Source organism: Artemia sp. Qi Xiang Cuo, chromosome 12 (assembly GCF_049724085.1).
Source record: "Artemia sp. Qi Xiang Cuo chromosome 12, ASM4972408v1, whole genome shotgun sequence".
Taxonomy (NCBI): domain Eukaryota; kingdom Metazoa; phylum Arthropoda; class Branchiopoda; order Anostraca; family Artemiidae; genus Artemia; species Artemia sp. Qi Xiang Cuo.
Window position 1 is genome coordinate 2,859,145 of NC_142805.1, and position 12,344 is coordinate 2,871,488.

The window sequence follows — 12,344 nt, forward strand, 5'->3', positions numbered from 1 at the left end:
AAAATTAAATCCTTGAAATCTTAAGTAAATAGACAAGGACCAACACTGTGAATAATTAACACGTAATTTTTTGATTGTTAATTAATATTAAAATAATAAAAATACTATAAATCACATTTATGGGTTAATATTAAACTTTAAAATAATAATTAAGTTGTTTCCGTAGCTTAAGCTTCACTGATTAATTTTTTCCAACGAGGATAAATCGGAGCTCGTAAATTTTCCCATATAACCGTCTGATAATATTTGCTCATTTTTTCACAAGAGAATTCTTATGAGCTATACTTTATGTTTAAAATACTATTTACCGCTAATTTATTCATGGAAATACCGTTAAATCACACCATAGTTTAAAGTTTCTCGAGGAACATAGTACTAAATTAAAAGAGCTATAGAATTCAAAAGACCCCGTGACTTATATCCTAGTTCGACAGTCTACAGTCATACTAAAATTTTGCTCTGTTTCCCAAAAAAACTAATTTATTCCAAAATTTTGAATTAGCCCCACGAACGAATTGCAATTAAGATAAGATAAATTTATTAATTTTTTGAAATTATTCTAATTAGATATTAATTCTATATTTATTGATTTACGAACTGTTTTGATGTCGTGCTAAACCGTAGTGAAGGACATTTAAAAGAACGACAAAGTTTGCGACACTTTGGAATTGAAGGAAAATTTATTTTTGCGAGGAAGAGCTAGAAGAGAATTAAAATAGAATTAAAAAGCTAAACAATTAAAATAATTAAAAATAATGAGGCCCAGGTGCTGATAGTACGGTAAAATACTCTTTTTAAATATGGTGGTTGGGAGGTTAGAAATACATTACTGAAGATTATAAATGTGATTTTTGAAAAAGGGGAAGTATTAAACCCCTCTCTAAAAAAGGTGATAAGAGTGAGCGGGGTAATTATAGAGACATTGGGTTGGATTCTGTCTAAAGCAAATTACTCAGCATGATGATAAATTCCATAGATCATGACCTAGCGTTTAGTTCAGCCGATGGAAAAGCTTTAGCGAAGGTCCTATCCTTGTATGGTATACCAGATAAATACATTACAGTGGTTGGTGCTATATAGGAGAACAACATTGCTGCAGTTAAGGTAGGAAATGAGGTTAGTAGCTAGTTACGTATTGAATCGGGAGTTAAACACGGTTACGTTCTACCCCCACGTTTTGGGCATGATTGATAGTTTCTCATAAGGAAAACGGCTCTGGGAGAGCGTGAAATAAACAGGAAAAGTTAAACACTACTAAACTTAGATTATGCTGATGATTTGAATGTCCTAGATGAAAATTAAACACAAAAAACAAGTTTTTTTTAACTGAAAGTAAGGAGCGACATTAAAACTTAAAACAAACAGAGATTATTCCGTATATGAAAGGGGCTGTGCCCTCCTCAACGCCTCGCTCTTTACGCTAAAGTTTTTTATTGTTTTAAAAAATAAAGTTGTGTGACAGAGTCAAATTTTAGCGTAAAGAGCGAGGCGTTGAGGAGGGGACAGCCACTTTCATATACGGAATAATTTTTGTTAATTTTAAGTTTTAATGTCGCTCCTTACTTTCAGTTAAAAAAAATTCTGAACGTTTTTGAATGAATGCAGCTTTGATTTTGGCTCACCGTACATGAATAATTAGGATGAAATTTGCATATTAATTTTATTGTTTTGGCTACTGGCTTTCTCGAAATTTTTTTATGACGTAACTTACGAATTAACTTACGTAACGAACTTCTATATTTGTATGTTTTTATTACGTATATTAGGGAGTTTACCCCTAGTCAATACCTCGCTCTTTACGCTAAAGCTTGAATTTTGTATTAATCACAAACCCCTGAATCACAAAGGCCGGTTAATTAGAATAGATAGCTCTTTTGAAAGTACTAAAAAAAAGGACGAGGTATTGACTAGGGGGCAAACCCCTTCATATACGTAATAATTTCTGTTCGTTTTAAGTTTTAATGTTGCTCCTTACTTTCAGTTGAAAAAACTTGTTTTTTTTATTTAATTTCTGATAGTTTTTTAAATAATGCTGGAAAATCTGGCGCCCCTTCATAAAAATATTCCTTTCCCCACGGAAACATCCTCCATGAATTTCCTCCCCCGACCCCCCCCCCCACCAGAAAAAAATACCTCCTGAAACGTCTGTATACTTCCCATTTACCAATACTATATGTAAACAATGGGAAAAGTTCATATCTTGCAGCCCTTCCCCGGGGAACTGTGCGGGATTAAATCATCCTTAAAGACATATTTATTAGATTTTCGACAATGCTGCACAAAATGGCTATATCAAAAATTTTGATTGGGTGACTTCGGGGAAAAAAATGAGCGTGGGAGGGGGCGAAGCTGCCCTCCATTTTTTTGGTCACTTAAAATGGGCCCTAGAACTTTTAATTCCCGTTCAAACGAGCCTTCTTACGATATTCTAGGACTACTGGATCGATACGATCACCCCTGGGGAAAAAAAAACAAATAAACACGCATCTGTGATCTTTGTTCTGGCAAAAAATACAAAATCCGACATTTTTGCAGATAGGATCTTGAAACTTCTATAGTAAGGTTTTCTAATACGCTGAATCTGATGGTGTGATTTTCATTAAGGTTCTATGACTTTTAGGGGGTGTTTCCCCCTTTTTTTAAAAATAAGGCAAATTTTCTCAGGCTCGTAACTTTTGATAGGTATAACTAACCTTAATGAAGCTTATATATTTGAAATCAGCATAAAAATCCGATTCTATTGATGTATCTATTGGTATCAAAATTACGAATTACTTTTAGAGTTTTGGTTACTATTGAGCCGGGTCGCTCATTACTTAGAGTTCGTTACCACGAACTGTTTGATGTCAGGAAAATAAATGATTTTTTGAAAGTTTTGAGAATCCAGGGTGTAAGAATAAGGTTGCAAAATTAATGTTAAGAGGAATAAGTCGTTTAGACTGGGAATAAACGATGGCGACTAGGAAGAGCTGGGTAACGAGATAACGAGGATAACGAGAAGATCGATCAAGTGGATAGCTTCACTTACCAAGCTAATATTATTAGTAAAGATGGAAGACGGTGGATGTACAGAAGATGTTAAAAGTAGAATAGCCAAGACCTAGGGTGTTTTTTCATAACTCGAAAGAGTTTCGCAAACTAAGAGTAAAATATTAGAAGCTACAATGACGATAGCAGCCAAGCTTGTTCTGAAACGTTGGCACTTCGAAAAACGGAGGAAGACCGCTAGATGTCTTCCAGAGAATTTACCAATGGATTGTTTTGGATACCCGTCCGACTGACAGTATTTCAAACAATAGGCTGTACAAGAATTGTCCTTCTATCCCACTTTCTAGGACTTTCATAAAGAAACGTTAAGATAGCTAGGGCACATTCTGCGGACGAACGAAGACACATTGCCAAAAATCGTCCTCTTTTGGCCTACCATCTAGGGCCAAACGAAAAGCAGGTTTTCCCCGAATGGGGTGAGAAAAGGAGATTGAGGGAGAGTGTAAAGAGAAAAGCTTAAAATAAATTAGGATGGAGGAGGAGCGTGTACAGCTGTGTTGACCTCAGGCACCTTGATGCTCCAGTGAGTTGTTAGTAGTGGTAGTAGACGTGAGTCCAAGATTTGGAGAAGGGGGGAGAAGGAGAATGGGGCAGCTACCCGCATTTTTTTACTTCTTTTTGTTCGGAAGGTTTAAGGGGTGTTTTCTATATAGATTACGTCACAGGATATAGGAGAGACCAGAGATGGAGGTAGGTAAAGAAGGCGGGATAAAAAGAGAGCTGTCTATAATGTTGACCTTTTTTGTAATTGGCAAACTCGTAGGTTGTTTTTTTCTAGAACGCAAGTCACATGAGGTAGAGGAGATCAGAGGTGGAACTAGGCAGAGAAAACAGGACAACGAGCTGCGTATAATTTTGACGACATATTTCTTTTCTTTTTTATTTAAGGAACTTATAAGATGTTTAATTGATACAAATTGAGTCATAGGAGGCACAGAGGACAGAGGTAAAGCGAGGAAACGAGCAGTTTATTTTATATTTGTCCCCACCTTACAAAAAAGGCCTTCTTGATCTGCAACATTCAAGCAATTTTGTAATGCTTACTAGCCTTTGTAGATAAGAGGGGGGGGGGGTTAAAGTTATATGAAGTAATATGAGCGTATTATTTAATTGGAGGTACGAAAGACAGGAGGTAGATGAAACTTAAAATGTTTTAGCACTCAGGAAAACACCTAACTCATAAAATTATGCACTATAGGAGTGCACCAAATTGAAGGCACAGGATTCAGTTACGCACGGTAGGGTAAATAATCGCACCTCAACAGCGACCGCAATCCAGACACGAGTGCATATATTTCACTATATGGCTAAAATTGGTTTTACGGCAGCATTGATAAAAATTGAACTGCTGCATTTCGGACAGTGGTACGATTTACGACAATTTTTCGAAGTGAGCGCTAAATTATTGATTCAACTGAGGTTTATTTAGAAGTTACCCGTTCCTTTTATTTGATTACTATAAAGCTTGGTGCCCACAGAAAGTGAATTTGCTGACGCTGGGCGAATTCGAGGTCGTCAGGCAAATATTTTTAGCTTCGCACGTCTGAAACTAAGAGTTCGCACCTTTCAACTCCGAGTCAAATTTTATTCGCACGATAGATATTAGCAAGACGAAATACAGTAAACTTCTAAAAACAAAAAAATGAACAAGGAAACTTTCTTGATCGTTTCGACTTACCTCTCCGACGTCTTAAAGACGGAAGCGGTAACAATTCACCAATCTTTTGTTTCTGTCTCTTAGAAATCGTATTTGAAATTTCGTGTTCTGTGAGGCATACCATTCGAATTCACTATCGTGATGCGAACGTACAAATTCATCAGCGAAAAAAATTCGGTTTTTGTGGGCACCGAGCTTAGGAGTTTGAATATATATTATAGAAATTATTGTCTGGTAAGTGAGTAATTTGCCTTTTTTTAGTTATTGTTTTTTCCATTATAACTCTTGGAGAAACAGCTGTTTTAACAAAAAGTTTAAAAACAGATATGACAGGGGCTTCCCCCTCCTCAATACCTCGCTATTTACGCTTAAGTTTTTTTTTAGAGCTTTTAAAAAACTTATTATTCTAATTAAACGGCCCTTGAGTTTCTGGAGTCATTCTTATATAATTGGAATAAAAAGTCAAACTTTAGCGTAAACACCGAGGTATTGCGGAGGCGACAACCCTCTCATTTCCGTAATTATTTCTATTCGAGTTAAGTTTTAATGTTGTTCCTTGCTTTCAGTTGAAAATACTAGTTCTTTTTCTAATTTTATAGTCTTTAAAATCGACTCATAACAGTTTTTACCTCTAACACGTTTAGCCAAATAAGTCATTTCTGACTTAACAATGGTTAATGCATAATTTAGCGACTCCTAAGGACTACATATAAAGTGGCTGGATACTCAATGTGGTATCACAAAAATCGATCTTCAGAGGTGTCGCATCGGTGGATTGATACTCTTGAAAAGTATCGATATTTTCGATGCACAAATATTCATATCTAAACAATTTTTCGATACAAATTCGTTTCTACTATTGCCAGAATCATGGTTGCGTCATTAACCAATGCGCCGTAAACCAGTTTTGACCATAATACAAAGTTGTTACACTTCAGACCAAAATACGGTCTAGTCCGAAACGCGATTACTTACCCTAATAGGGGTTGTCCACGGGCCACTTTCCATGTTGGTGAAGGCAAACTTACTTGTTGTTTTTTTTTTTTGGGGGGGGGGGGTACCGGGGGAAGGTTAAAGTCTTAAAAGGCATGTTTTGTTTACATGTCTTCTTTCGCGGAAAGGGGCATGTGGTTCTTATTTATATATTTATGATATTGACTGGCAGTGCAGCTTATGTGCAGGTCTGGCAAAGGAAGCACTTGTGAAATAATGATCAGTGGAGGAAGGCGTGAGAACGTTCGGCAGAAAAAAAATCATGCTATAAAAGAAAAAAACGATCCTTTGTCAGTACCAGTTTCAGATCTTATAAAAAAAAAACAAATTTTGAATGAAAACACTCTTGTACAATTAGTTATTACTATTAAACTGTTACTATAAAACTGACAAGCTGATAATGTAAGTCAGCTCAAGAGTAGATTGAAGCGTTACCTTTTGGGTTATAATTTGAATGATTAGAAATTTGAATAATGTTTGGTATGAAAATCGTTTGGACAGATAAAGGGCACATTTTCACAAAATTACCCAGCCAAAGTGCACGGAGTCAGCTCTATAGCCTAGCTGATATTAATTGTTTTTTTCATAGTTGATTTAGTCAGAAGTATCTCATTTTTTTTTTTTTTTACCTCTGTTGATGCTATTTTTTTTTTTTTTTTTTTTTTTTTTTAGTGGGTGTTGTAAGGATGATGGGTGATATTTCTCACTTGTGATTTATAGAGTGTAATCCTTTTAGAGTAGGAGATGTTCTTTATGTTGATTTAATTCAAATGCTGATTTTTCCCCACAAAGAGATAGTTGTTATGTGAATGTAGAGCTTTGTAATAATGGATTTGCAGCCATCGTAAACAAACCTTCGGGTTTTTGTAGATGGCTCCTGTAAACTTGTTTGTATTTTTTATGTTAAATAAATTAATTTGAATTTGAATTCGTAACTCTAAGCAATTTCGGTGTTTCTAAAGAGTACCCATTTTGTTCAAAAAAACTAATACAGTATCGATGGGAAATTAAATTTAATATATGTTCACATATTTATAAACAACATATATTAAATATAATATAGCCATATATTAAATTCTACATATTTATTTCATAACATACTTAATATTTGAGTCTTAGATAAGGAATATTTGGTAATCCAAATTGGAAATTCAAAGACTCGCGACCTGACATAAAAATTATCCTATTCCGCAAGAAACCAACATTTTTGATAACTTATAATGTTTAGCTTAATGCGTCCCGGTCTTTCAAATAATCTATGTTGGGACTCTGTATGACCCTTTACTCAAAAAAAAATTTAGCTTTATCCTAATCGATTCTTCAGCACTTTTCCTGAGAACAAAAGTACCCTCCCCTGTTTATTTGTTTTCATTATTGACCAATGAAAAAATCCAGTTGATGTAGTTTTATTAACTGGATTATGGAAGGTTCGAAAAATATTGTTAAAAAAAACTTTAAATTGTGTTGTTCTCGGATTGTGTTTCTGAGCAGTAAAACAATTTCGGTCTCAGATCACAGACTGCTTCAGATTCATCTTGCTTAACTGCCAAAAGAATCTCTCTCCATTTTCAATAGATACTTATCACTTTTTAAGGCTAATTTTATTTCAAATTACGACATTAGCTGAATTTTAGTTCGATCAACGAAGTCGTTCAATGAAAAAAGATGTTCCCACTGGGCGAAAATTTTTTTCCGTTGTTTCGGATCAAGTTGCATATAGTAGTCGAAGTTCACTCCGTAAGGCGATTTGAGTCGCCATATGAAAGAAAAACATATTTACGGGAGCAGAAATTTGGTTAAATTCTGTTTTGGACCATGGTTGGAAAAGACAGTTTTCAGTAGATAAAAATTCCTTTAATAAAGAGGTGAAAGAAAGAGCGAAATTTCTTGGGGGCGGGGGTGGAGATTAGCGTATACGTTATTTATTTTATCTTATGCATTTTTGGACGCTATGTCTTATGGCATTGTTTGACTTTTAATAAAATATACTATAAATAAAAGATTCCTGTTGATAGACTTGTAAAACGTCAACCGGTAATCGATTTTCTAAATTTCGTTTTGGCAACCGAATTTCAAAGAGCCCAGCGAAAAAAGAAACTCCAAATGAGCTGAATTTTCGATTCACCTCTTATTTGGGTGAGAATCCAAAAGTTCATTTCTCTGACCGACGAAAGTGTACTTAAAATAATAAATAATAAAAAATAATATATGTTTACGTAGTGGTAAGATGTGATATTGACTACCTAATTCGATAGGTAATAAAGTAGTATTTTCCGATGAATTTCCTAATTATTTCGGAGAATTTCACTTTTCAATCAGATATACCCGCCAGAATTGATAATCTAGACTTCGCTTAGTTGTTTTCGCTTGACGAAATTTACACGTGAAATGTTGAATTTTAAGCTTTGAGATACAAAGATGACAAATTGCTAAATGTTTTGGTAATGACCGACAAATTGAGATCAAAATTGTAGAAGACATACAAGTGCGTATTTTGAATTAGAACAACTAAAAGCTAATTTAATTAAATCGACCCCTTCTGTTTCTCAGTATTATCATTTAGCTATAATAGGATTATAACTTAAAATAGATCAAGGTTTAAAGAGAAGTATATAATAGATTTTAATATTATATTATTTTATTAATATTTCAATAATTTCTTTTACAGAGAATTTGTTTTTTCTAAAGAGAATCAAGATTTATTTTGTTAAAATTACTGAGTGCCATATATTTGTTATATGTGTTGTAAAAGTATGGCATGGCGAAATTTATTCTTGTCATTACCTGTACTTGTTTTAAATGCTGAGAAATTTATTTAACACATATAAATATTTTTCTTTTATTATGAGAGTTGTATTTGGTCTCCACTTTGTCTAAAAAAGTCTGGTTGCTGATAGAAGCTACTGGGTTTCAGTTCGGGGTAAGGGGACCTCAGAGCAGGGAGTCGATATTGTTTTTACTTTTTTTTTGTAATTGCAGCTTGTCGGCTTCACTCCAAAATAACTACCAAAACAACCGAATTCTTACTTCTTGCTTATCAGCATAGCTTCATTATATTTGATGGTGTCTATTAAGTGTTTTTAATTTATTCCAAGTTTTATTGTTTTTCGCTAGATTATTAAAATTTTTCATTTTTCATTTCGTTTTCCCGATTTATTATTATTATTTTTTATTTAGTCTTTTGCAGTATGAAGGAATAGTTTAACCCGCTTTCGCCAATATTCATAAATAGTTAAATAAAAACAAGTTTTTTCAACTGAAAGTAAGGAGCAATATTAAAACTTAAAACGAACAGAAATTATTACGTGTATGAAGGGGACTTGTGGAATTGTTTCCCCTATTTTTCGAAATCTAGAAAATTTTCTCTGGCTCGTAGTTTTTGATCGGCAAGACTAAACTTAATGAAACTTATATATTTAAAACCAGCATAATAATCTGTTTCTTTTGATATATCTATTGGTATCACAATGGCGTTGTTTAGACTTTCGGTTACTATTGAGCCGGGTTGTCCCTTAATTTCAGTTCGTTACCACAAACTGCTTAATATACAAAAACTTATAAATATAAAGATATAAAATATATTTTTATATAATTTAGACATAAGTGGATTTTTAGATTTTTTTTATACCAAAGTAAAAAAATTTTCCATATTTTTCACGGTTATTACGAACAATAAATCAAATGTAAATTAAATCACAATATAATATTCAAAAATTAAAATAGCAATATTAGAAAAATATAACAGTGTAAAAAAGATAAAACGAAACAATAGTAAAAAAAGAGAAAACGAGGATTATACAAGCCAGTGAAAAATTGGACTAAAATGCAAATATTTCAGTCAAGACCTCCGCTTGACCGTCTTCAGTGCAAGATAATGACATTAAAATTACTAATAAAAATCCAAGGATACTATAAACAAAATTTCAAACCTTAAAACAAAGCACAACTAAAATTTGAAGACCCTCTCCATGTAACGGTGAAAGGAGTTACCCTTTCACCGTTACATGGAGAGGGTCTTCAAATTTTGGTTGTGCTTTGTTTTAAGGTTTGAAGTTTTTTCATAGTATCCATGGATTTTTATTAGTAATTTTAATGTTATTATCTTGCACTGTAGACGGTCAAGCGGAGGTCTTGACCGAAATATTTGCATTTTAGTCCAATTTTTCACTGGCTTGTATAATCCTCGTTTCTCTCTTTTTTTTACTATTGTTTCGTTTTATCATGATTAGCCAGTGTGGTCTCAGAAATTATTTACAGTGAAAAAAAAATCTAATAATATAGGATAAGTAGTTAATTATATTTGTGAGTATATATTAAAATATTATTCGTAAGTATTTATTTTGCATGTGTATAATAAAATATTAAAATAAACAATAAATTTGGAAAATTAATATTTTCTGGAAACAGAAAAAAATTGTAATAGAATAAAAATCAGTGGGCAGGGTAGAGGCAATATTAGGAAAAAACTTAAAACAAATGAAGTAAAATCATGAAAAGCCTGAAACTGGTACTGATACAATTTAGCCAATAGAAATTAGCACAGAACCGATAACATTAAGAGATTATCCATCAATAATAGCATGATCACTTACTCTGACCCGCTGCTAAGCGCGTTTTATCAAGCTGGGCAAGAATACGTTCATTTTCCAGGTCTCTCATTCTGATACTACCCTGAAAGGGCCAGTCCCCAGAGGAAGAAACACTATTTCTTGCTCCTAGAAAATAGAAAAATTATTAAATAGTGAGGTGTCACAATTGCGAGGTATAAAAAGGAGACAGACTTCAAAAAATTATTCATGCTCTCAGTTGTTCAAACCTGGAAACATATTTTCGGGAATAAACAATAACTCTTCAGAATAGAGGGTACAAAAGACAGGGTATAAAAGGTACAGAATAAAAGGTACAGGGTACAAAGGGTACAGAAACAGGGTACAAAAGGTAAAAGTAACAAAATTAAAATGTAAAAAAGGGAACCAGTGTGCACAGTGCAAGGCTAATTTTGAGTGTCTACTCTAAAAATAAAGGTCTAGTTTTAGATTTATGACTCAAAGAAAGGCCTGGTAGGTATTCTCAACTTATTATATTTTCCCTCCCCCCCCCCTTTCCCCCGTCAAAATAAAGGATTCAAAGAGTCTCGGTCGTTTTCGGGCCACGTGATAGAAACTTCGATATTTCCCAAGTAACATCTGAATTTGAGATGTCAGGTGAGGCGGAAAAACGCCTGGTCCTGCTGCAAGAACAAGAGGCGGAAAAACCTGCAGCCTCAAAAAGGTTTTTCAATCACCTGCTTTCACTGAGGCCAACTCTAGGTAAAGAGGTTTTAATCGCTTGCTAGCAAGTTTAATTCAGTCAATAGGACGAAAGATTACAAATTTACGAAGAAAATATGATTTCACGAAAAAATCGGGTGCAAAATCAAACACCAAAAAACGAATAGTCTGACTTATATTGGTGACTTACTTTCTTCCTTCTTTTTTTTACTTTTACCTTTTTTGGTCTCTGAACGCTGCATTTTTTTCAAAATAGGCCTGCCACCATATTACTGCAGCCGACATTCTTCTACCTTGCGCTTTTTACTTATTACCTTTGCCTAAATTTAAGAATCAAAATTCCCCTTGGAAAACATTAATTAGCATTATGAATCTCCCAGGTAAAAACAGGCGGCAGAAAATATCCTTTTCGTACTTAATTTTTTTTTGCTTTGGTATATTAGCAATGCATAGAACTTGTTAAAATTATTCTCTAGATACGAATTTAGTTAAGGATTAGGAGCAATTTTTTGCTCATAATCATATCAGGCATCATCATTCCTACTTAATTTAAAATAAGAAAAATATCTCGGGTTAGGGGGTTTTATAACAGACAAACTGAATAATTTAAACATTATGAAGAATTCACGGTTCTATTACCACAACTACTAATAGCAACTCACGCAGCACCAAGCCGCCTGAGGCCAACACAGCTACGCATGCTTCTCCTACATCCCAATCTATTCAAAACCTCTCTCTTTGCACCCTCCCAGGAGGCTCCCATTTCCCTTAAATATTCTTTACGAGATCCTCCCAACCCAACCGCAGACAACCTGCTTTCCGTTCAACCCTAGATGGTTGGGCGACAAGGACAATTTTTGGCAATCTGTCATCCTTCATCCACAGAACCTTTCCAATCCCCCTCAACGCTTTTCTTATTATAACTCTACAAAACGGGATTCAACCAAACTTTTCGTACAGCCTACTGTTTGAAATTGATCAAAACAACTTTTACAACAAAATAAGTTTAACAAAAAAAGTAAAGAACTCCATTAAACCAAAATGAACAAAGATAGAATAAAATAATCTACCAAGAATACGACTACCACAAATCAGTATCAATAAATAAATGAAACCCAAAACAAACAGAAATTAAAATAAATAAGAGTCAAACTCAGAACGAGCAGAAATTAATATGAGTAGGGTTCTAAACCCCAAGCTTTCTAAAAGCCAGAATATAATTTATACATTACTGAAAAAAAAAATCAAATTAATTTACTGAAAAAAATGGGCATTGTCAGTTTAATAAGCATATGCTGATATTTATTCCTTAAAATTTTAATTAATTTTTGATTTCTTAAAGTTAGAAAAGTGAAAACATTTAAAAGAATTTTTTC

General features: G+C 33.7%; 1 protein-coding gene across 1 annotated transcript in view; it reads right to left on the reverse strand.

Annotated features, from left to right (window-relative positions):
* Nucleotides 1–12,344, reverse strand: part of Rbp (RIMS binding protein) — a 439,820-nt gene that overhangs the window by 203,914 nt on the left and 223,562 nt on the right. The window contains exon 11 of the mRNA XM_089098234.1: nucleotides 10,291–10,413. Within this exon, the coding sequence (XP_088954360.1) occupies nucleotides 10,291–10,413 (123 nt within the window). The remainder of the gene's footprint in view (nucleotides 1–10,290; nucleotides 10,414–12,344) is intronic.